At 36.3% G+C, this 27,297-nt stretch overlaps 1 protein-coding gene across 2 annotated transcripts in view; it reads right to left on the reverse strand.

Moving 5' to 3' along the window:
• CCSER1 (coiled-coil serine rich protein 1) overlaps nucleotides 1–27,297 on the reverse strand; it is a 649,058-nt gene that overhangs the window by 76,006 nt on the left and 545,755 nt on the right. Inside the window, exon 9 of one of the 2 annotated variants that reach the window (XM_086464487.1) lies at nucleotides 5,626–5,638. The exons of the other annotated variant lie outside the window; for it this stretch is intronic. Coding sequence (XP_086320613.1) covers nucleotides 5,626–5,638 — 13 coding nt within the window. The remainder of the gene's footprint in view (nucleotides 1–5,625; nucleotides 5,639–27,297) is intronic. 2 annotated transcript variants of the gene reach the window in all.

Raw genomic sequence — 27,297 nt, forward strand, 5'->3', positions numbered from 1 at the left:
TTCTTTAACTTCTTCAGGTCTCCAAACATCAAGCAGATTGAGGAAACAGGAAAAAGAGAGAAAATGACATACAGAGGAATAACAATAATCTGGATTATAACTCAATTAAATCTAACATTTGGCTAGGACTTGATAATCTTGAAGGTCTCTTCCAACCAAAAGTGTTCTATGATTCTATGATTCTAACATATATTTGTACAAGAAAATACATATGCTCATGGTTTACCTGTACAAACCAAGACTCATGAAACATTTCAGGACTTTGACACAAAAACTCATTTTCGTTTTAGCTCTGCGTTAAAGGAGTTATTCTAATCTGTAATATTTCTAAATAATATTCTAAAGCTTCACCTTTTATTGACATTTAAAAGCTATCTGCAGCAGAGACCATTTGGGGTAAAAGTAACCCAACTAGCTGTCTACAATTTTGGGCAACATTTCAGTGTGTCTGTCAACACATTGGAATCAATTCACATAAAATATCAAATGGAAAATATGCCCAGCTCATTTTGAAAATTTGAAAAAGCTCACAACTGCAATATTCCAAAGAGCTAATTGAAAGACAAAACCAAGGAAAATAATTCTATGGAAATGTATTAAAGGGAAAAAAATCCCCACATTAAATTCACCTTAGAATAACCTGTTTGATGGAAGAATTACACTTCATTTTCATGCTAAGAAATTAATCAAGCTGAAGATTTAGAGTTTAATTCATTAATAAAACATTATTTCATTATACCAATAAACTTGCCCTGACAAAATGAGCAAATGTATGTTTATTAATTAAACTACTAGAGAGCCAAGATACTACAGTACAGTTATCAGCATGTAAAATTCGTAGATTAACATTCTCCTATTAAAAATAAGAGCACTTATGCTGAGTAATTGATCTTATTTTCTCAATAGAAGCTCTATGAGAAGCTGTGGGGCTGTGCAGAGAGCACAAACAATAAAAATTTAATTACACTATGAATGACAGCCTTTTCAATTGGAAGCAATATTTACCTCTGTTGATATGACCAGCCAATATCATAGAATATCACTGGCAGATGGTCAATTGTCTTATAAATTATTCTAATATAATAAGCGGCAACACAGCAGATTTTCAGCTCATAAAAAGATATTCACTAGTAATACTGTCAATACTTAGTCACTGAACAGAGAATTCGTAATTTTGAAAGGTAACAACAGTCCTGCAAAATGGATAGGTCAACAGAGGAGAAGCGGGTGCTTAAAAACTCAAGACACTCAAAATAATCAAAGTCAATAATGCAGGTGCATTCAGTAGACCATGGGACGACATTAGCTCCTAAAATAGTCGTTACAACTGCAGTGTGATAACGTGGAATACTTTTGGTCATGCAGCTTCTAGATGGGTAGATGTACCCAACTCATTCACAGATGCCATTTTTAACAGTTTTTCTTACCCGACATGTTATCAGTTGAGAAAGATAAAGAATAAACAAGCATGTTGCTCTTTAACTAATTAAATAGGAGAGAAGGGAGCTGGCCCAAAAAGAGATTTTACAAGCCCTCAGTAGTAGTTTGGAAAAGTTGTAATTCCAACTAACAGATTCAGCCAAAATCTGTGATGTTTTACAGGTTTATTTTAAACTGAAATTTAAGAATGAAATAAGGCAGGAGAAACAATACCTTGTGAACCAAAGCTGGAAAATGGATCACTGAGTCTCTGAGACCAGAAACTGGAACTTATACTGTACTTTTTTTATGCCAGTGTGTATGAGTGTTTACTGGCCCATGCCTACTGCATCAAATCAAAACACTTCCAAAGAGACAAAGAGAGACAAAGTTCCACACGCCCTCTCAAAAATCTGTTCACATAAATTCTTTTTATTTACTCTGGAGAGCAAAACTCAAGAGACAGGATTGAAGCTTTCTGTGCCCAGCTCAGATCACATCTCTCCTTTTTAAACAACTGATTCAAATTGCAATACTTAGATAGAAAATTTTTTTCAAAGCAATAGCTACTCTTTTTTTTTTTTTCAAATTGCATGCCAAAGTAATGATCCCCATCTCTCATTCTTAATAGGATTGCAGATACTGCTTGATGATAATTGCACTTGTGAACAACTTCCTTTCTTTTTTGTTTTCCTAAAAATAGGATTTGCATGGAAATATAAATCTGAATGTGAAAATCTGCAAAGTCTGTCTGCAGGTTTCACAAGACTTTCTCCATTGTATTGCTGATACAGTCTGACGGTCGGGCAGGGAGCTGGCTCTTCAAGAAGCATTTCATAAGCTTGTCCTTGTTCCCAGCGAAATGCCAAACTGCAATCTTACAAACTATGGAAAACCAATGCTGCAGATACCTCAGAATTTCTGCCTAGGTCTCATTTGAAAAGGAGACTTTTATTTTTTTGAGAGTAAAATTTCTGCTTTTCCGAACTACTGTGCTTTCACTAAGACTCAGTGAAAGGCATGGTGAATCAGTCACAAAGGTGAAAGCCAAGAGATAGCCACAAGATGCCACAACAATTGTCATAAGCAGTGACAGTTTAGCTATTTATAGTTTGGAAAGATTGGTACTCTGCTAAAGAGATATGGCGTTTTAAGTCTGCTTTCTGAAGCCACTCTGAATTAACAGTCATGGGACAGCTCTTTTCTAAAAACATCCTTAATATTGGGGAACCACTAAATGAAGAGCGACCAAGAAAGGAATTTTTTAAACCTTTGAACTCATTACTTTTTTTCTTGGTACCCTGTAAACCTAATTAATGCATTCTGGACAGCGCACGGAGCTGACATTTTCAGAGAATAAAATGCAGAGACTCTGTTTTCCCTCTTTGCTAGTTCATCAGATTTTGAGAAAATGGCTGTAATTAAGGCTAGACTTGGCAGACCTCAGATGACAAAAGTCTGGGTGCAGATGTGCCCTTTGGCATTTTCACTAATAATATTTTTTCAATAACACTAGTGAAAATTCTGGAGACATTACGTTAGGGTGAGAAAGTATTTTCCAAAATGTTACAAGCTCTAGGAAACCACACAATAAAGAAAAGCTACAGGTAGCCTTAAGTATGTCACATGTTGTCTGACAGGTGTTATACTTTTTGTGATATAAGTATACGACATATAAAAGTTGTATTATACTTCTACAATATAACTTACAGCAGCAACTGTCACATAAACACAAGTTGTTTTGTGGTTGCTGGGGTTTTTTTTGGTCACAATCCCTGAGCGAGGGGCTGAAGGAAGATAGGAAAACAGGTCTCAAAACAGTTTAGTCATGACCCTCCCAGGCATAAGAGATGAAGTGATTAGCATTAGTCTTACTATGCTACAAAATCTTCTCAATAAGAGAGGAAACAGAAGCTAGTTCCACCATTAAATCAGGGAACAAGGGAGCCTTAACAGACTCTTAGTTCATTCTAGAGACATACAGTAAGTAGCAGGAATAACCCACTAGTTTCTCCTAGTTTAATTCCACTAGTCTGGAGGGCTTTTCTACAAAGGTTGAAGATTAAACAGAAATAAAACAAAAATATAAAAATCCTTATGATTGCAAGTATAACCAAGGGAGAACTCAATTTCAGAAAGCCTTGAAAGGCATTAAAATGTTATAATGAGATTTTTTTTCCCCCCTCCTTATACAACAGTGGATAATCCTCTGAATTACAAGTCTCTTTTAACATATAGTCATAAATTACATTGTTAAAATATTGATATAGTCAGACCTGGTTAATTCAAGCCAGTTTTGATTCTCATTAAGATTTAACAGAGGCTGAAGCATTTATGGTATAAAGTCATGCAGACTTTGGGACACAGGGAATACAGCAAGCGTGAATTAGGTGGGAATGCAACAGTAATTGAATTGCATTAGAAATAAAAGAAAATATTTGACAAGGAGAAAACAATTTCCCTTTGGGCTAATGGTAAGAGATGGAGACATAGCCAGCCAACCTCCCCAGAGAGTTTACATGACAGTTTAAAACTTTGGTGGCCTCTTCTCATCTGCCACCTTTGCCCAGTGGGTGCCACCAGTATTTATCAGAACACCTCCCTGCACACCACACAGATCTTGTGGGGTGAATATGACCTCTCAGGCAGCCCATTCCAACTGCAGCCATCTGTCACAGCTCTGTGATGGGGTTTGGGCTCTAGGCAAACAGACAATGTGGTAAATCTAAATGTACTATTAAATCACTTGCAAAATAAAAGGGAGTAGTTCAAAGTAACTGCATTAAAAAACACTTTACAAAGTCATCACTCTGCAGAGTGGCAGTACATGCACTGTAGCTTTAGATCAATATAAGATCCAACTTTATTTAATCCAGAAGAAACACCATCATGCAGTAATTGTGACAATGGTAACAAATGTGTTGTTCAGAAGTGTTGAAAAGAAGTGATTATTTCCAGGCAATTGTAAGTTGTCTGTACTATCAGACACTGCAGACCAGCCAACAGTAGCAAAATAAGAGTAAGAAGTTCAATGAGGAAAAATAAGCAAAAACATTCAAGAGCTCAGATCTAGTCCCAAGATATTCAGCTGTAGCATTACTATGATGACGGCTGTTATTTACTATCAGAAAATTGCCTAACCTGAGACCAAGTGACAAAATACAAACTCAGGCAAAAATAACAAGCTTTTCTTTCTTATAGAATCCAAGTTCCTAATGATGAATAAATATTTTCAAAGGAAAATTCTTTGTTACAAAATATCTAAGTTGGAAAATCCAAACAATTGCAGCAAAAAACCCCATCCTCCAACCACATTACATCTCTCCACAAAAAAAAAAAAAATAAATCTATAAATACAAAACAATTATTACACAACATAGATAAGAGAACCTGCTGGTCTACATTGTGACCATACATTATTACCCCGAAACAGTTGCAAAGGCATGGGAATGTCAAGAAGGGGAAAATAAACAATCTTACTAATGTTTTGAGTATAGCGAAATAATTATTAAATTCCAGAGGGAAACAGCAAATACTATCTTTACCAACAGGCAAGTCAAAACTAGGGAAATGTTTATTTGGAATTAACTTATTGTATTCATTTAAAAAAGAAAAAAAAAAAAGGTAGAGTATTTAGTATTTCTGAGTTCTTGGAAAAAGACGCCTCCTTCTGGGTTCCAGCAATAGGAGCCAAACATGCAGTAAGTCTTACACATGATGTTTCAAAATTAGAAAATCTGTGATCACATCCAAGATTGTCTGTTATGGCCAGTTACAGGTCTGTGGTATAGAGCATATAGGTACACTGGTAGTTTCAGGGGATTGCTTAAATGAAATGACACAGCTGCAGGAAGACAGAGGCTTTCTCTCCAGAAGAAAACAAGTCTGCTTCCTGTCTGAGATGACAAAACCAGAATTTCCCTCATCATACATTTATCCTTCAACTATTCCTGTTGTCTTTTTACCCGTAGAGAAGATGAACACCTCCTCCCATAACATCAGACTACATCATCCGTCTGACTAATAATTAAAGAGTGGATAAATGGTTCCTTTTTTACTGAACATCAGAACTAGAGTTCTTAAAAATGGTAAAAATCAAAGAATATAACTCATATTTGGCATACTAAGTCCAATTACATTTGAAGGCATTTTTGGGCCTTAGAGCAGAATTAAAACATAACTCTCCAATCTGTTTCACAAAAGGACCCTGATAACATATCTCCATCATTTCTGAGTGTAGCAGCACTGCACAGCTCTACAGAGATTAAGAGAACTAGAAACTAAAATTCTGCAAACCCTCCTTAAGAAGAAAGCTGCACTGCTGCTATGGTTTAACTGATGAGGCAAGGAAAACTTTATGGTTACACAGTACTTTAGACTTGAGCTCTTACTTCTGACAAACAGAGTATATAAATAGTAAATAAATCACAGTTCTCCATTATTTATCATATAGCAAGCTAGAACTTCCTTCTCAGAAGTCAACAGAAAAGTCACTGAAATATTCACAAGTGTCCTAGTTTACAATATTCAGTACAACTGTAGTGTATAACTAAAACTGCAACTGAGCTCTGCTGGTCCTACATAGAAGGTGCAAGTCTTGGCTTAAGGAATCCTGATGGATGGTTCCCTCAGAGAGAAGGAAGGCATCGTGAAAGGAAGGGTGTTCTCCATGAAGGCACTACTGCACAGCTGTTTTGCAATTCTGCTGGTTTCATTGGGTAGCACAACACTGTCATGGGGCTAAGCTTTCTGCAAACCCTTCACCTGATATTTTGGAAATCAAAATAAAACAGAGCAGTTTTGCTACCATTACAATTTGCATTTCTATCAAAATGAAAATGGTAACATGTTTGGAAGCAGAGGTCTAGCCTCATCAAGAAATGCGCAAGCATATTTCCCATTGTATGCTAAGCAGTATGTATGTATGCACACAGTAAAGGAAGAGACGTCTAAACCTTAGTTGCAATACTTCCTTTATTTGTGTCTAAAACTGTGGCTGTGTGATGGGATAGAAAGACCAGTGGAGATTCTGAAGTAGGTACAGGTCTATACTTGAATAAAATATTCTCCAAAGTTAAGGCATTATTGAAAATTCAGTCTTCTGTTTGAGTGAATGTCTTGTATCGCTTCTTTGAGAAGGCAGCTCAAGAGATATTTAAACAAAACCAGGAGGCAGTACCAATTGTTTCTTAATTTTTCTAGACCAGAAAACTAACAATCTTCCCAACTGCATGAGTGAGAGAGGAGAAAGCTAAATTCAGCTTAATGGCAAAGAGACTCTGATACTGAAATACAAAATAAATATAGAAACTCGAAGATAATAGTAAAGCATCCCTTTGGGAAATTCTACATTAAGGCAACAAATATGGCCATAAGGACAATAGTGAAAGGTCCAGTAAATGGCTACAAGATACACTAGTGATATTAATGAGAAAAAATTTATCACTCTCAAAAAAGATTACTATTACTTATCTGTAATTAAGTGAAAAATTCAGAGAATGCATTCTTCAGCTTTATGGACTACTTATTGAAAAGTTGTGAACATGACAAATTACATGACAGAAGTTACATTAAAATACTGGAAATACAATGATTGTGGGTTTTGAGAAAAGAAACTATCTCTGGGTTAATATTCATAACTGCATTTTCCTTTTACGGCTCCTTTGCCTAGTGGTTCAGGCTACTACTTGTTAGGTGGAAGGACAGATCCTCTATCCAATTATCATTATTATGACTATGACATTATTATTATTAAATTAAAACTTGCTTTTACAGATTAACCAATGGTAGCAAAAAAGGCAACCTCTCAGATCTGAACAAAAGAAAGACAGGTTTGTAGCTGATGAGCAATGAAGTAGATCTGAAAAAAAAATTAGCAAGCACTGAAATCCCAGAGTTGCCTGTAGAGGAGGTTGTTGGTATGGAAATCTCACAAAGCAAAGCAGATGATGTTCAGGAACTTCTGCTGAATCAGACAGGGAAAGCAGGTCTCTTTCATATTGAATCTGGTTAGATCAGAGATGGTTAAAAAGGAAAGGACTAATTTAAAGTTTGAGGTTTTTGCATATCCTACTAAATGAAAATGACAAAATACTACTGACAAAGTGCCTTCCAGAAAGAGTCTAATTTATTTTCAAAAAAGCGAAGATTTTAAAAATGTATCATGAGGTGTCACTTATTCTTCTTCAGCCTTTTCAGGACAGGCTTATTCTTTTACCTTCGTTATCCACATCTAACAAAATGGCTGGTGTAAGCTTGGTGCTACCTGCAAGTCTCTTTCTTAAGCCTCCCCTTTCAGTCCATGGAGAGATTGGCTGTAGTCCTGTCACTGTTCTTAAGCACCATGATGACTCTCAGATCACCTAGTAACACAAACTTGGTAAACACCTGACATGAGTCCAAGACCATATTTTAGGTGGAATGCACAACAAAGAAAAAAAGGAATTTTTAATGTCTTTGTGTTGCCTTTCTGCCAGTTAAGGTCAGGCCATGCCTGAACTCACACAAGGCTTCCCAAGTAAAATTAACCTGTCAAGATTGAGTCAAACAGTGGGTTTATACTGGATTTGGTACTTGATATAAATGTGATGTTTCTGATTTGTATACTAGGAGGTCCACACACACTGCTACAGCTCTTCTCTCCAGAATTTTGCAGTTTGGGATCTGCTTGGACAGGGACATTTAGTTCCAGGCATCAGCCACTTTACAAAAGGAATTTTCCTTCGCTGGTCACTAATACCCCCAAACCACTCAGTTTTCTGTCTTCCAGAGACAAGGGACTGCAAATGAAGAATGATTCATCATTCAGTTCCCCCCAAAGGATTTAGTGTGATGAGACATGTAGAGGTACTAATAGACTGTGAAAGAAGTGTGGGCTAAACTAATTGAGTAGTATTGATCCACTAGTGTTAGGGAGATCATCATGCAAGTTAACTTGCCTAGCTGCAAAGTCTTCATGTTATGGAAAATTTCAGATCAAGTGAGTGAACTGGGAAAAAAATTCAACCCTCCAACTGACTCTCAACTGTACGTTTAGCAACCCTGTTGCAGTAATACTTAACACACACCCTGCATAGCCTGATTTATCTTCAGAGCTTCACAAATATTAGCTAATTAATCTTTCACCAGTGTAGTTTCACTCCACAGCACATCTTAATTTTTCTTTATAATTGAAGCTAAAGATCTTAAGTGGCACAGAACCAGGTACTATTTCAAAGGAGAAAGCTCCATGACCTCATCCTACTTAACTTGCATCATACCACAGCTAAACACTTCAAAAAAAAATGGAAGGAGGAAATATGCATATTTATAGAATGAACTACAACCACTTTTCTGATTACTATTTAAAAAAAAAAAAAAAAAAAAAAAAAAAAAAGGCAGCATGTTGACAGTCCTAACAGTCAGTAATCCTGTTTTACTGGAAGTTTAATGAAGGATATGTGGTTGAAGGTGGTACTTCTGCATTGCAACCTGTTGAAGTGCTAAAATGTCAAGCACTGACTGACTGCTGTCTAATTACAGACCCATAAACAACTTTATATGGCTACAGAATTACTCTCCTAGGTCATTACAGCGTTGTCATCAAGACTAGTTTCAAGAGAGGTGCTTAACTTGTGCACTGTATTTGTCACCAAATTTTCTTCTTGGACACTACAGCATTAGCACTGGTTGAAATCTGGATGAAGATTTCCCAGCTGTCTTTGCAACAAAAGATTTGCCTCTTGCCTCTAAAAATCATTTATTCATTTATTTTTATTTCTAGTCCTTATTTGCTACTGAAGCTGAAAATTGCATCAAGAGACATGGTGGATTTGTGAGCATGTAAATGTTAGCTCAAGACAAAAAAAGAAATCATGACACTGCAACTCAGTTGTGAAGGGGTAGAAGGTTTAGTATGTATACTCAGTGTGTCACCTCTTACTCAAAACATTCAAAAAATAACACATAGTGTATAATTATTTATAAATTTACTCATCCCTGTAAGGGTACGAAACTCTTCTGAGCTCTTTTGAAATCATACATGATTCTCTGACAACAGAGCAAATAGGCAAGGTGAAGTTTGAACTGTTTAAAACTATGACTCTTCCCTGCAAGTAAAAGAGGAAAGACGTAAGTAGAAAGAGCCAAGAGTGAGAGAAAGGCATGAGGAACTTGTCTTTTACTGAGAAAAGGGAAAAAAGTAGATGTTTGTTTCCAATGGCTTGATTTCGGAGTTATCTTATGAAATCTTTGCCTATGGCTTTAGATTATCTGACTTCCTGAAATATCTAAACAGCAACACAGACAAGCACAAGTTCATTTGGACTAGAATTAATAGAGGATCAGTGTGATGTCAAGCTCTGCAAATCTGAATTGCTCCAAAGAACACAGAAAGCAGATTTTAGTAAAAAAATATTTTCTCATTACTCACATATATTTGAATAAAATTCAAAGTTGTTACTACAACTGACATAACTCTTACTAAAGTCTTACTGTTGTTCTTAAATTGGAACATGAATGTAAGTGGAAAATGACACTGTAGTGCATCAGTCTTTAAAGACACTTCTTTATCTCTTTTACACAGTATAGACTGATGCAGTGTTTATTAACCCATCCGTTATTTAATTCTTAGCACCTTATTAAACAGTCCATCTCATTACCTAACTGTATCACACATATTTTAACACCACCACACTGTGAGGTCAAAGATTTTGTTAAAACAATGCAAGAGTAAACTAAATGTTTTCCTTGGCGTATACTTTAAAAGCCAGTCTCAGGTTTGTTTGATTATTTTGTTTCATGCAAATAAGCCATTAAGCTCCCAAGGAGAATTTCACATTTCCCAACAGGCTTTCAACTAATTTCTCTAATCTGAAAGTGCAAACCTAATTTGAGAAGTGTATGGTTTCAGTACCACTGCTGAGTGTAATGCACTTCCTTCATATTGAAAGTGAATCTCATTTTCTGTAATAAATAGCTTATTGTATTTATTGTATATTACATTTTTGTTTGTATCTCAGCATATTTTGCTTCACATAAAAATAACATTTTCACTGCCCTTTTAAGAGCTCAGTACATTTTCTAAAGAACTTGGTTGACTTAACAGCCAAAAAAATGCTGAATATTTGAAACATCTAGCCATTCTCCTCGCATTCTGTACTGCAGAGTGTCCTGTAAATCTACAGCTTTCACTGTAAATTTGCAGTGCAGTGAATCTTTAAAATTATACTGTTTGTTTGCCTTTCTTTTTTGCTCCCCCCAAAAGACTGCATTACAACTCTGATAAAAACACACAACTGGTCTTGACTACTAAGCCCATTAAGACAGATTTGCATGGAGTAGTAGCACTAGTGCCTGTAGCGCTGTCACAACACTCCCATTTCAGTCTTATTCACTGTGTGTTAATCCTGGAAGCTCGGCTGAACTCTCATTTAGACCTAAATCATGTGCCTCCATGGTCCTTTGCACCATCATATTCTAAGTTTGTATATACATATTAAAGAATACTTCCCCTCCATCTCTGAAGATGTAAAATCACATTGTTTTTTGACTGACAATGAAGCTAGTTAAACAAGTTTCCCATCTGCCTGTCCCTTGACTGCTCATTCCTGTCTTCAGGAGTGACAAAATCTCTCTCTACCTGGGTCATGCTGTTATAATTTATGGCACAGCTGCTCTGTAAACCAAATCTCTGATTTTCTATTGACTAAAAACAAACTTGAAATTTATTTAAAAAATTAACCCATCCAATCTGCGCTGTTTCTGTGAAACATAAACCAGGTATGAAACATTTATACACATATCACCTTTGCCTCTGTATATCTACTTTTGAAATTGAAAGAAATGGCATGGTAAAATCCTCTGAAGAGTATTGCAACGACCCCTTCTCCCAAATACTGCCACTGTAACTGCCCAGCACGGATTTGCTGCTGAGTTCTGTACCACAGTATGAGGCAAGAAGTTTTGTTGCAAAAACTGTTCTTCATCTTAAGTCCTACAGAACTGAATTTTACTCATGAATATCCTTTCAGGTTCTTCTCAGAATTCTTTTTGCTCTCATTCTTTCCTTCTCTGCCTGTTTTGCCTCCTGTAACCCTTTTTGCACCTGACTGCAAGCTAGATTACAAGAAAGATTTAGACGAGCCAATGACGGACAAGGTGGCAACTTATTTTCAAATGCCCAGCCTCGGAGAAAATCCATAATCCTTAATTAGGCATCTGGATTCCTTATTTAGTTCTTAAAAGTGCTTCATAAACTGCCTGCTGAAAGGGGAGGTAATCCCCTCTCATGCTACAGCTGCTGACTCAGGATGCAACGTTTGCACCCATAGGGCACCCCAGAGCACAGCATCCTCCCTGGCAAGGGATAACCCCCCATCAGCTCTTAGATAGAAAGGCAGAAGTCTCTCACTCTTGGTGCAAAGCAGGAGGACAAGGGGAAGGTAGACACCTAGGGGGTAATTTTTTAAACAATATTGTTTTCATGCTGCCCTCAGCTGCGTGAGTGAAGTCGCTCATCTCCAAGCTCCTGCTAAGGGGCCGGGTTACCAGCAGAGGGTGAGGGAGAGCAGAGCACTTGCTGCTCCCCTCGATGATGCTGAACTGCTGCAAAAGGGGAGATTTATGGGCTCAGAAAGAACACAGGTAATATAAAGCATAATTTAGGACCTTTGAGGTGAGAGCACTCAGTAGACATTAGTTCTAAACTGTCATTACAAAGACCAGCAATTGACTAAAACAAGAAACTGCATTTAGAGTGAGGCTGGTCACTAGAGCTACAAGCAGGTGAGGAGAGAAGAGGGGAAGTAGAACTGGAATGGGGAAGAGAGGAAAAGTCTGAATAGCATTATGGGTGTTGAGATCTTGATTCTACCTAAAATCGTCTTTAAAATACCTATAGCCATGATACAATGACAACTTTCGTTTTGCTCCTCATGCTTATTATCTCTTTATGTCCTATGCATGTCAGCTGGATGACCACTGGCAACTTTTACTCCATCATGGTTGCTCTCTGTCATATTCCTCAGTTAATTTCTGTATTTTTTTCCCCAATTACTTAAAAAAACATTTGACTACATTTAACTGTTATATCTCTCGCTGATTTCTCACCAACTTGTTATTTATTTGAAGCAAGTACTATATCTCTGAGCAGACATATGTCTCCTTTACATTATTTCTATATGTGGGTTTTTTTCTGCTTTATGGTTGGACTCAATGATCTTAAGGGTTTTTTCCAATCTAAATGATTTTATGAGAAATATACATTAAAATACTTGAAGAAAATGAGAAGATTTGGTTAGACAAGCTAGTAGAAGCACATGTTTTCCTGGATGAAATACCTGGAATGGAAAATAAATAAATAACATTTAAGAAATAAAACAAAAGAAACCAAAATAAGACAGAATTGCTACTTTGGAAAGCCCTAAATAGAGATAATTTTAAAGGCCCGTCAGCACTCTGTGAATACTGTGAGTGGTGAGCTTGGGAGAAGGCAGCATATTTTCCCAGAATAATGTTTTACTCATATTGATTCTGCCTAAACTCACTTACCCCATCCTTCAGGAAATGACTTGAAATTACAAGCCACAAACAACCTGTGGCACTATTCTTATCTTAAAATGTGAATTATTGCCAAAAGCCAGAATGTCCCACTGAGATGCAGGAGACCTGAGGCCTTGGACACAAATGTCCTTGACCATACTTTTAAGACCTCCTGGTGTCACGCACGTGGATCTGTTCTCCTCCAGGGGAAAAAAAAAAAAAAAAAATCTTGATGGCTAATTAGCAGTATGCATAAATAACTTCTGTGGGAGAGACACATTTTGGAAGTAGTAACTGGCACGCTGTTCAGCTTTGATTTGCAGTTATGTTGGATGACAGACATACGGCTGGAAAGAAGAAAATATTCACTGCCACAGCCTAGTGCAGTATCTTCTTAAATAGCTTAGATGAGTGGAAATGGAAATAAAGTGATTATTCCAAAGGCTCATAGGAATACCTTGAGCCATGAGAAATTTACCCTCACTTAATAAACTACTTGAAATTAGAACTATAAAAACCAGCAAAAGTGTCAAAGGCTGTATGAAGTTCAGCCAACCTAACTGCAGCAGCGCAGGGCAGCAGCATGTACCAAGCAAATGGGGACACGTTCCTCTTCCTGGACTGTGCTAACAAACATCAATTAAGACCTCTAAAGGACTCAGACTAGACTTGAAAACAACAAGAATGACATTGAAATTGACTTTGAAGATCACTTATCTATTGTTTAGATTTACTGAAACACACTGCCCTTTGCTTCTACCCTCTGGTATTTGTCCATTACAGTGGTGTACCGAAAGTTAAATGTTTCATTAAAATCTGAAACTGGCTCTCTGAGTTACAAAAATCAGTCTTTTTAAAAGATACTACTTGGTAACAGAAAACGATCCAGTGTCTGCACTTAATTCCATTAAGTATTTATACTCCCAGCGCATTCCAAATTCACCCACAAGCACATTTTCAGAGAAACTCGATTAGTATTTTCTTTGTAAAATAAAATTACAGATAGATTCAATTTCTTGGTTTTCCACAAAATTATAACTGTGTAGAATTTCAGCTGCTTCATGAGTGAAACCACAGATATCTCCTTTCACTTAAGTCTTTGGAGGTTTGGTGTTTTCTTTAAAATTTAATATGTTCTGCATAAATCCAAAACAGCCTCATAAGAAAATCCTCTGGCAGATTTTTAATGGTCTAGATGAAAAAAGTACTTTGAAATCTCAGTATTTCATCACAGAATAACATTGGTATATAATCTGACATATCAATGATATACTGTTTAACGAAAAAGTACAGTATTAATTATATGGCATTCCATTTTCATGAATAAATATATTTATTATGTGTCTTAGTAACCTAATAAAAGAAGCACTGATAATAATTTAGAGTATTTAAATGCCAATAGCCATATCCATACAATCTCAGCGAGGTAGCTCAAATTGCAAAGATGTGACCAAAGAAAAAGTGAAAATACACAGAACAAAAAACTAAGTAGTACAGGCCACATAAAAACAGTACCCCTTGCACACCCTCATTTAGTACTAATTACATCTAAAAAGTGCTAGCTTATTCATGCAATCATTTAAGAGTTATTTGTGATAAATAATACTAGCTGATGTAATCAGAGAAGACTTAGATTACCAACTATTCTTTTTCTCAACTCACTGCAAATTCATGATCAATACAGTATAACAACACTTTTGCATGAATTGCCCTACCCTCTTACTAGCAACATACAATGCAGAAAACAGGCAGAATGATTTTGTAGACTTATTAGCACTGTTGTAAGCGGTGCTACAAGATGAGGCTTTGCTCTTTGTTCTCAGACTGTTCCCAGAAGGACAATACAGACCTGCGTGTTTCATTCAGTTCCTGTTCTTCTCCTCCATTACCATATATATTCACTTCCCAAACGATTTTCAATGACTACAATTTACTGAACTTTGACCAATAGACTAAAGGTTATGCTAAAAAAAAGTAATAAAATCAAATAGCTGCTAGTTATATGGTCCTCATAAATCAAAGGAGCTGCTTGAACTTCAGGAGTGATCTTGAGATTGCAAAACCCTAGTAAAAGTGGAATGTGTAAGAGGTTTAAATCTTCTTTTAAGTACATGACAGGTACACTGTGTGCTTTTGTGACCGAAACACTGTTTTTACTATAGAATTGTCTCTAATAATTTGAATCCAAGAATGCTGCAACATCACTGAGCCTACCAGTGGGATTAGACTCACAGTTCTACAACTGTTCATCCATCCATTACATATATCTCTAGTTATCTCAATGTTTTCAGTTTTTCCTTCTCTAGGAAGCTCACTGTTCAAAACAAATCAATTTTTAATTATTTTAAATCAAATTACATTTGTGCTTTTGCAAAATATGATTCTACAGCAGGTACCATAACAAAGCTATTACCCCATGTGATTACCATAACTGAACCATGATCCTTATCCATTGGCTTAATTGAGACAATTAATACCTAATTTTATATCCCACATCTTTTACCTTACTAATAAGTAGGGAAAATCCATTAAGGTAATGTAATTATACAGGTTGGAACATAACAAGGAAGCAATGATAGTTCATTAGGTTTGACCTCGCACTAACGTACCTTGCAGTTTGCATGCCACAAAGCTGCAGCCTGCAGCTATTTAGGACCATGTCTTCTGGCAACATACATCCTGAATACCTCTACGTAAGCTTGTGAATGAGGTACTGAGACGAACCTTAGCAGCTCTAAATGTTATCACTCAATATGAGAAAAAGTTATACACAAAAATCCAGCTATTTCACAGTATTACTTTAAAAAGAAGTACTTGACACTTCCCTTTTTTTGACTTCCTAATATTTATTACCATTTTACCGTCCAAAGTTGAGGGGACAGACAAAATAGCTCCTACTGTCTTAGCAAAAGAGGAACTCACACGCAAGTTAATTATGTTTACATAGGAAAATGATTATGCTGTTAAAGTTGTTGTAGAGACACTGAAGATAAATATGCAAAAGCTGAGAGATGACTAAAGAGCCTAGAAATAGTCATGCTTCAGTTTTCAAGATTTTTCTTTTCTCATTCAGAAAAGTTAAACCTCCAGGCACACTGCAGCTTAGAGAGTCATAAGGACTGTAAGTTGTTCCAAAACAAACGTTAAAGAGAAAGGACTGGCATTTCAAATGGTTTATGAGATGTGTCGCCATCAGAAGCAACGGATTCATATTCATTTTCACCAGCTCTGGATTCGGTAACTTGCATTTAGAAAGAATGCTTGTTCTTCCTTATTTCTTGTAAGAAAAATGCTTAGAAATGTATCATTCATGTTTAATTTGTCTATGTATAATGAACGTGCATAAACTCATGAGTTCACATTCAGTCACTGTATTAATTTTTATTCCTGAAAAATAATTTGTAAGACATGGTTTTCCACTATCAAGAACAACAGTTTACTTGCAACAGCTCTTTAATGAAATTTTCTTCTGCCAAAGTGCAAAAGCAATCAAGTTACAAGCCAGTCATATTCAGAAACATCATCAGGAAGTTATAAAAATTTGCATGTAAATGGCCATATTCAGGATCTTGCTGCTTTCTCAAAAAAAAAAATAAAAATCATCTAGCCATATAGCAATCTGCACATAACATGTTTCTGACAGCCACATCAACACTGATGAATGACAGTTTGGATACACAGAACTAGAACAATAAGGAATGCCAAAAGTACTAATTTATTCAGTATTGTTTACCATTTCAGAGGTGAAAATTACAGCTGAGTATCAAGAATTTAATATAAACCATTCACAATCACAATAAAAACCTAAGTGAACATGAACAATGCAGCTCAGGGATTTTTCAAAAACAAAACTTCATGGCAGATGTTAATCCACTAAAAAGATTACAGGGTACAGGCCATGACCTATGGACAATCAAAAACCTGTATAGTATTGCTTTCTAGTCCATTAGAAACACAGTACCTCTATGATCCAGAGCATTAGATTAAATTTTAAAAAGTAATTAATTTTAAAAATCACTTTCCTGCAGTTCATATCCAATGGGAAAGGAAGAGAGGAAGAAAAGAGGTTAACATAAAAGAAATTTGCTATGATGATGCACAACACTGAAAACGTTTGAAAACACACATACATGTTTCCAGAGATATGTGACACCATACCTGGTGATGTGGAGAACTGCCTTCACACAGCGGTAACGATTACACAGACTGTAATCAACAATGCAATATGTGACAATGGATGGATGGAAGGAAAAAGAAAGGGAAAAAAAAAAGAGAGAGAGAAGGAATGAGAACAGTAAAACACATATAACAAAGATGGACAACTAGAAAATTTCATGGACATACTGAAGAATCAAATGCCCCCTCCAACACATTTCTGAGACCTCTAAACTAATCTGATCTTTACAGATCTCACCCTGACGTTTGGTCACTTTCTACTTGTAACCACAGTAAAGAAAGATTGGTCTTCTGCGGATATAATTTTCAGTTGATATTATCCTCCACTATTAGAGTATTACAGACTGCGGAAACAAGTCCCACCACTGTCACCAGAGTGTAATTGGGTTTTTGTTGTTGAGTACCTCAACCTTACACATTACATTAGGTTATGAACACATGAAGTGAGATGTTTAACACTTTTGCAATCACTGGAGAAAAAAGTTGGTTAAATCAATATAAGAACAGCCATTGAAAATTTACCTTAAAATTCCAAAGAAGGATAGATGTATAAATATATATAAAAGAAACACCTCCACTAAAACTTCACCCCCTGACTAGATCTTCTGTTTTACAGTATCAGTTCCACTATTTTGCAAGGAAGAGACAAATGGAGAGGTCACACCAAGCTCTGACTCTCTGCTTCAGTGCGGTACCCGAGGGGAGCTAAACAAGAGTGGTGTGATCCATCTCCTTTCAGAAAGCCTAATGCAGGCGTTATTTGGCCTCAAGTGAATTTGGTTCTCCCTAATGCATTCTTCAGCTGAAATCGCTTAGGAGGTTCCTGTTGTTTCTTTCTTGTTCTTCCCTCACTGATGTGCTTAAGGTCTCTCCCCCTGACAAAGGCCATAGTGTAACTGAAGGGAAGGGATCTACTGCCATTCAGGGGAGCTGGGGTGGGAGGCAGCAAAGGGAGGGGACCTCTTTAACTACTGTTGGCAGCAAAGCAAGGGCAACATTAAGCAGCAGCAAGACTGTTCACAATTCCCATGTTCAGCCTTCCAAGCATTACACAGCCAGAAAAATAAAACTGCAGATAACCTCAGACTACAGTAAACCACCGATTTTAAACTGACATTTAGATATAGTGTTTTAATTACCTCTGTTACGCTAAAATCAGATTTACAAATTTTCTGTCCACTTAAGGAGTAGACTCAGTTGCAAAGATGTAATCACTGCTGAAAACCATTCATAGAAAAAGATACAAAAGAAATTACACTATAGGAATCTGCTGTTGTTATTATTTATTGTAATTTTTTTTCTTTCTTTCTTTAAGGGTAAATAGCCAGATTATTGACTGTGGGGGGAGAAAGGGGTTCCATATTTTAACTGTAATGCCCTCTTATGCATAGACAGTGCTCAATAAGAAAGAAGCTGAGGGACTGCTTTTCTGGATTCACAATTAGCTATAAAGACTGGGCTCCTATTATGTTTTGGGTTGGTTTTTGTTAGAATACAGGTTCATGAGAAAGTAAAGATGTTAATATTACTTGGATTGCTGAATCTGTGAATCTTTTGAATAATCTTCTCTCATTCTGACCATATAAATTTCTTAGAGAGGAAAATACTAGCCTAAATATAATTAAAGAATTGCTACCACATGTAAAAAAAAAAAAAAAAAAGAAAATTTGTGGAGTTAGTACTCCTTTGTTTACCAATATTATCTGTATGTCCTCTGTTAATATCACATTATATGTGTATAATATATGTATATATTGTATATATATGTATATGTACTGTATATATATACAAATATATATGTACAATAAGTATATATTGTATATTTTCTGTATATCTGTTGCATGGGTTTTGTATACACGTTCATCTTTTGAACATTACCTACCATGACAATTTGGAAATAAATGTAAAATTTAGGACATGGGTCCTTTAAGCTGACAAGCAAACGAACAACAAATTAATTTTGAACAATTACACAATTATGCTTAATAAGAAATAAGTTTGTATCTACCTTATGCATTTTTTTTTTTTTCAAGGAAAATGTAAATTAAGTGCTATGTAGGGGCTTTGGTTCATGTACTAGCATAATCTGAAAAGCATAACAAATGAATAAAACTGAGAAACCAAATACAACTAAAGCAACCATATAATGATGAAAAATAGCATCCATTTTTCCTGTTATTCAGTTGATTTATCTGAAAAATCATTAATATGATTTTCAAATTAGTTTAAATTACTTTCTAAATCAGCAATAACTAGATTATAGACTGAAATCCTAGGTTTCAAAGCAAGATTTCTATATATTGTGCAGCCAACTGATGGTTCAAAGTAGTGAAATGTTGGAAACACTGCAGGTTGATTCTTTTATGCTACCATTCTCCTTAGTGCACTGTCACAGCGTTCAATTACTGAGAAAATACGTCTAAAAATAAAACACAGAACTAAAAAATAGATTCACACAAAAAGTTATGTTCTAAAGACACATAAATCAAAGAAGTGAAAGCCACTAAAATAACATACAAAGTTCAAGGCACCAGAATGAAACAGCAGTTGAATCTACTGATGCAGGCAGCAAAGTTACCATGTTATCCCACCTCCTAATATTTTCATTACAATTGGAAAACTTGGCTGTAGTTTCAAACAGAGATTCTGCTAAAATTTTGATGGTACGTCAGTAAAGTCATGGTTAACTGATAGAAGTTAAATGTCTTCTACTATTAATTGGATACCGCTAAGGACTGAAGGGAAAAACCAAACAAAGGGCGTTTAACCAAGTTGCCTGCAACTGAAACCATAAATTCTTTTCAAAAAGTCTGCTGAGAAGTGATAACAGGGGCGATCCCATATCATGAATACAATTAATCCTAAATGCAAACCAACACCAGAATCAAGATTCAAATTCAGCAAAGTGCTGAGTGCAAGTGGTCCTGCTGAAACTCTGTCACAGTTCACTTGGCTCTCTATACAGTCAGGCCCCACCCTGGACTGACAATGCAACCACAGGCAAACCCACCATCATTTAAATACACATCACATTCCTAGGCTTTGGTTTCCATCTTACATTTTATTACAATTTGAATAAAAGATGAGACCAAGGAATAATTTAGAAAGTGTCCATTAATCCCCCTACTCCTCCATCCTTTGCATGGGGACCTATCTCATATTCCCACATTGATCTATCAATACTCTAGAGGGACTTGAAGATCTTTTTGTCTGCTGTTGAAATTCACTCACAGAGAAGTTATGCCACTTAATCACTGGTTTTGGTAGTCTGGAGAAAGGTCCGGAAAGTATTTTTTCCTCTTTCTTGCCCACAGTCCTACACAGTCTTGGGACAAACTGTTCTAACTGCTGATATGGGCATAATTACCAGCTGTAAGATTTAAAAGGCAAACACTGATGTGAAAGGGTACGAAACCCTAAGGAGGAAAAATTTAAAAAAAAAGCAGAGGATAGGGGGAGAGTCACCCAGCAGCAGGATCAGCTACTCCAGGGACCAACTAAGGGGGACCTTTCTCTACCTGACTGACCAAAAGGGACTGAAAACAGTATGAGACTGATTTCTCTGAAGGGTGTTTTTTTGGTGTGATGCCCTTGCAGCTCTGTCAGTAAGCAATGCTCTCTGTTCAGTGTATCAAGTGGCAATTTCTTTCACTAATTTCTGCCGGGTAAACTCTGTTCTTCTGCAACCACTTACCATTCCCTTTGCTTATGAATTAATTCAGAACCCTTGTTACTACTGCCTTACACTGTAAACGACTTTTCCCAGATGAAACTATAAAATGTGATTATCTCAATGTCCTGTTTCCTGGTTTAGAAAGACAATTTGTTCTTTTTCTTATTTTTTCATGCAATTTTCTTAATGAACATCATCAGTACTACATTTCTTGGTATGTCTTAATCTGAACACTTCACAATTGTCTTGGCTGTATCTCTTTATTGGGGAAGAAATATGTTTTTGTCTGGAAACATCCAATAACCACTAAGAATTATTGCAAAATGAATGTTTATAAATAGTTCCTTGATATAAACTGATTTTCTTACACTATATAACAAACCTCCAAATTAAAGATACAGCCCTAAATAAATATCTAACATTTGGTAAAACATTCATATTATCTCTCCAATGAAGTATGTGTAATAAGTCTTTTGGCATGAGAGGGAACAGTTACAATTAATTATTCCTATGATGGTTAGTCAGCATGCAAGTAATCTTTCATCAACAAATTTTATATGGCACTGTAAGAGAGAGAGAGATTTATAGGAAGACTGGGAAAATACTCACATTAGTAAATTTTCATGGGAGTTAACTCCACATCTAGTGACACCACAGAAATAGGAGGTTAAGGGAAGAAATTTGTGAGTTTGGCCTTGCTGAAACTTTTGAATGCTTGGGGAAAGTGACAGGACACAATTTAACAGGGGCAGCCTCACGAGGATTTGTATTCAACCTTGAGACTGAGAATGAGACTTTTACATTTAATTCTCAAAGCAAAGGATCAAAGAGTCCAGCGCAATAACTCCCCATATATATCATGCTCAAGTACCTTACTCCATGGGTAGGCATACTGATTTTAATTAATCCATTTATTTCCAGTCATTCTGCTGGCTGGAAAAATCCTCCTTCCCAAAACCACTAAGTTCCTCCTTCAATTTGTCTTTTTACGTAAAAGTAGGAGTGTTTTGGGCATCAGAGATTCATGCACAAGATACTCTTTAGCTACGCACATGTTCTCATGCATAATCTCAGCAAAACACAATAGCAATCCAACTGTCCTGTAAAATAAGAGTTAGGTGGCAGGTACCTTCAACGAATGGCAAGACAAGCAGGCAAACATTGTCCTTTACACACTCTATTGGCAAGCACCTGCATCTGGTGTCTTCTACAAGGCCCTGTTGGAGGCCAGAGTCTGCTGACATTGCTGTATTAAAACCATATCTGAAACCTAAAAGTTTGCTTAGCTGCTTTATCAGAATAGTGATTAACGGTACTCTGGAGTTGTTCTGGGGAAAGAACAAACTTCCCTTCATTTCCTCTTGAAACCTCAAGGCTGCTACCTAAATTCATGGGTACACTGCAGCAGCTATTTAAGAGGATGAATTAGTTTTACACAGACTTTTATAGGAATTTTATTTCATCAGAATTGTCCCCTCCACCCACTTCACGCTAGTACATACTTTCGTATTGAAATATTGTATTGCTTCTCACGATATAAAACCTAAACTAGACAGCAGCATAATTGCAAAATGTTATCTAATATTTCATCTTCCACCAATCCAGAGGATAAATATTAGAATCATATCTATCACTGGTTCATCCCAAACTGTTACTGTTATAATTTAAAAGAAACAAAGAAGTTATACCATCAAAAATAATACTGACTGAAGAAGAAAGAGCTAAGAAAATTGCTAGTAGGATTCCATATGGAGCCCAGGATACGCCAAGTCTTCCTTGCATTGCAAGGGATGCTGAATATTTTATTTCTGCAGAAGCTCAGGATTTTTCAGTTTGTCTAGACCCTCATCTAAGTTAAATACAGGAAATTCTTTGGAACCACTTGAAAATTTTCAGCAATAAAAGCCTGTGAAAATCATGAAAGATACAGTTAGGTACCCTGATTACTCTAAGCTAGAGTAGCAGTTGGGAGATATTGCAGACTTCTGCAGTTTATAACATGCTTGTGGCTTACACTAAACCACTCGGGAGAAAGAGAAAGCTGCACGAGAAGAGCCCACTTCCAGCTTCCACACTGGTGTGGACCTACCACAGACCTACTTATGAGAAACGTGAACTTTTTTAATAAACTCCAAAAGCATATTAAAGCTTGTTGACCATAATGAATTACGTGTAAATGTGTAAAAAGAAACCAACTCTGTGCCATGGAAAAATGATCTCAAGTAATGCAAACACATTTAAAAAAAATAAAAAATAGTGGTGGCAAGAAGAAAAATGATAATGGAAAAATATCAAAAACACCTCGATGATTACCGTGGGTATAGGAGACTCCAGCACATCAGCCTGAACAACGTGTGAACTTCTGGGAAATGACTTCAGTTGAAGCAAGTCATGTTTGCCATCTCAATACACTCAACACCTTGAAGAACTAGTCTTTGAGGGATTTTTTTGTTTGTTCTCAGAAAATTCCTAATTGGGAATGAATGACAAATTGGGGGCACAAGGGATCCTAATGGGTGAATTTTGTACATTTCACTTGTACAATGTGTCTAAATATTCAGCTTGCAGCAATTACTTCATCAACTGTAGTATAAGATCTTGGTTTTTTACTGTGCTAATGAGCTGAGTGGATGTAAATAAAAAGATATTGCTCAGAAACAAAATGTGTTTCACATTTCTCTCTGAGGATACCAATTAGACAAAAAAAAAAAAAAAAAAAAAAAGACATTGATCTTACTTTGAACATTTCACTTAATTTATGTAATTTCTTCTCAAAAGCTTTCTCCTTCCCAGATTTATTCATCCTTGTTACAGCATCAAATCCTAGTGAATGATTTTTAAGTTATGAAAATTTGTCAGGATTTTTTGATATTGTATTTGTCATCGATCTTGTAGTAACCACATGTATTAAGGATGGTTATAGACCACTTGTAGTTCTACGTTCTTCAGCCACAAAGAAAAGAACAGTAATATCATTAAAAAAAACAAACCAGGAGAGCCTTATTGGGAAAACTGAAAAGATTTCTTTTTGCAGATATTTTCCAAAAGATCGTACAATAGCATAACATTGAAAACTATTATTCAATAGTAACACAGAAGTGCTATGCATATATATTTTAAATAATTTGATAACTGTTATGACATTTTAATTTGTGTACACCCCATGTCCTCCATGGAGGAGTTCAGTACACAACAATTCGTTAAATCTGTCAAACTGCATGGTTTTATGTACAACAGTATGCCCTGTTATTAGCTCAGTTGTTTTACTGACCTAGAAGGCCATATTGGACACTTTTTTACTGAGATACACACACACACTTTTAGAATATATCTTCCAAGTCTGGGCTTCAGAAAAAGCAATCTGGGTTTGCAAAGTCTTTTGAAGGCTAACTAGGATTTCCTTGCAGGACAATAATCAATGCCACTTACTGAATATAGGTGGCACAGATTTGCAAAAGTGCACATGCAAACACTTTGAAAGGTATTCAAGTTTCTAGTTCTACATTTCCTACTGAAAACCATCCAAGAATTATGGCAATATGTATACTGTGATTTGTACCATCTTGCTAATTCTTCTGTTCAGCCTCACAGCTAAGCAGAAGAGTCTTCAACATGAAAGTTTCAGAAATTGGCAATGTCCAAGAGTTGGAACTAAATGTCATTTCCATCCCTGATGATGCTGTCAGTTTTATGAGCTGTGGCATACACAGAATATATTGCACACTTAGAGCATGCTCAGCAGAGTTTTTTTAAAACCATGACAGATGTACAGCCCCAGTAGGATCTTACATTACAGAAGCCACAGCAACTCTACCGTACAGCTGATCCCTTTGTTCAAGGAGTCAGAATATCACCCAGGAAAACCAACAGCCCAAACCCATCCAATTCCTCCACCTATTAGGTTCTTACTGAATTCCAACTCAATTTCTAAATTTCATTCTGCAACTCATAAGGTCTTCATGAGACCGACACAATTACGGAAGATGCTTTTCATTTACCAAGTGCTCATCTGTAACAAGAGGAACAAAGGCACACATAGTGATGCTGTTCCTAACAGAAAATTGGTCACTTGACGTGGTATAGTGTTTCTAATCTGATGAATAGGTCTGAAAAACTCTGATGTCCACCACCTTCACAGCAACTTGCAAACACACTTCTTTCTTCAAGACCATCCCTGATAAAGTCAACAAAAAAAGAGCATATGGGAATTCACTCTATATATTTTCAAGTAAAATCTGATGTAGTCAAGCGTCAAGGGTCATGAAAGCATAAAAGAAGAACTGCTATAACTGAGAGAACATTATGGTAGGAATGGTAGGATCTTAGTTAGTGTCTCTCCCACACATTTTCGTGGGTGGTTTTTTTTTTTAACTCATATGCCATCTTTAAAACAAGTCTTTAATACATCCAATTATACATCAAACAATAATCTCTCCAACTCCTGGTGAGAAAAATTAAATTCTGATTCTCTGTCAAGCAAAAGCTCATATAAGAAGCAGTCTAACCTTCTGAAATGACAGTTCTATCATGACAAAGTCTTTATTTGATGAGAGGGAATAATTCTTTCAGAGCATTTTCTAGTTTTTCTCACCCAAGCAACTATCTCTCTTGAGCTGGCTTTTCACTTATAGGGAAAAATCGCAACTGTCTTTGCTGTGTTAGGAGGCAATTTTAAAATTATCTTTCTTTTTTTTCTGTTTTTTTTTTTTTTTTCCTTTTTTTTTTTCCCCCCATTGCTTCATATATCATATATCAGATATCCCCTGGGATCTCTGTTCACAATACGGAACTTCACTTGTGAGAGTAAGAAGTTTTGAATTTCCTATGCAGACAGCAGGATTCAATACGTACTTAAAGTTGTTGCAGGTAGAAGGATAAAATAATCTTTCATGAGAGGGACACAAATATCCCTTATCCCACCTGAGAGCCTATGCAGCTATGAGCATCACCGACCTATCAAGAGCATCAGAGACTAAGGAGAAAATCCAAAGAAAACAGCTGACTGTAGCTTCTTTTCTTAGAAAGGGTATGGATTCCAGGATATTTGGCCCAGTAACACACAGCTATAAGCAACATTTTAATCCTTCTGCAAAGCTGTTACTGTAAGAAGGTAGCAAATTAGACCAAGAATAACCTTGGTGAGAAGACTGGTTTAGAGATTGTAGCATGTCACAGAGACAGTCCTAAAGACAGACACCTGAAGAAGGAAACTTTCATCAGTAGCAAAACAATTGAATGTGCATTACAACTGTCAGAGACAAAACAATCGTGCCAACCTCATATAATTTTCACACCTAGAGTCACAAAAAGGCCAAATACTAGAAGCCTAAGAGCTTAGTCACATTTCAAGGCTTGTACTAGGGTTTTCAATGGTGAACTTTTATGAAGTGAAGCCACAACAACTGTCATTGACTTCAAGTTTTACTTCATATTTGCCTAACACCCAAAATTGATAGAAAATTTACGTTTACTCAAAACTGGAAAGGGTTTCAAAGCACAGAGTTCAAAGTCTAGTAGGAATGTCTTCAAACAAGAAAGGATGGAGGGGCAGGACTAGATTTAGTTTTGACTCAGATATATGTACAGAGATATGATAACTTTGGGAAACTCATATGTTGTTTCCCAATTTGAGAAGCCTTCAAATATTTTTTAAAGTTTTGTCTTTTAGCCAGAATTGCCTAAGTTATATCCAGAAAGCTTCAAAGTCCTGGCACCATCTGCCATGACCTGAAATATAGTTATGACATTGTATAATTTCAGGTGTATGTGGCATATCTACATTGGAAACTGGGTCATTAGCATGCCTTTCAACTTCGCTGCACAACATTTCAGGTGAGCTTTGTGTAATTCTGCGTTTGTTTGGGAACGATTTGTCCAGCCATGTTCCAAAACTTCACAGGTTAATTGGATGCTTTCCCTCCTTCAACTGCAACCCTCAGCCAGCCAGATCTGCCATTTTATGTTAGTCTTCCAATGAGTAGCAAACAGATTTAATGGACCCAAGAATTTGCTTGATCGATTCCCAGACAGGGATAGGATGGTAAGATGGCAGTAAAATGGCAAGGCCATGCCCAGGCTCTTTGAATAGAATACAATTAAGTGGCAGCATTTATTGATTCAAGGAATTTCAACAGCATAAACTTAGTCACATTTCAAAAGGAGAAAATATTTTCAAACTAAATTACAGGGCAAACAGAAAGAAGGGATTTGCTCCATTTTAAAGACAGAATCGGAAATGAAAATCATAGGAAGGAACTGCAGAAAAAATTATTTTCAAAATTATTTTTTTCCAAGTACTATGTTAAAAGAGAAGTTAGAGAAATAGTAAGTAGCACAACCCTTGCTAATATCTTTTCTTACAAATATCCAGGGAATACTCACCAGCTTATAATGCCTCTCTAGCTTACAGGTCAGTTTGAAAGGAGTACTTTCCTGACACTCTATCACTTGTAACTACAGTAACCAACTTATCTTTTAATTTAGATGCTGCTTTGGTAAACAAGTAAGCG

The sequence above is a fragment of the Leptosomus discolor genome, chromosome 4, assembly GCF_034619465.1.
Source record: "Leptosomus discolor isolate bLepDis1 chromosome 4, bLepDis1.hap2, whole genome shotgun sequence".
NCBI classification, from domain to species: Eukaryota; Metazoa; Chordata; class Aves; order Leptosomiformes; family Leptosomidae; genus Leptosomus; species Leptosomus discolor.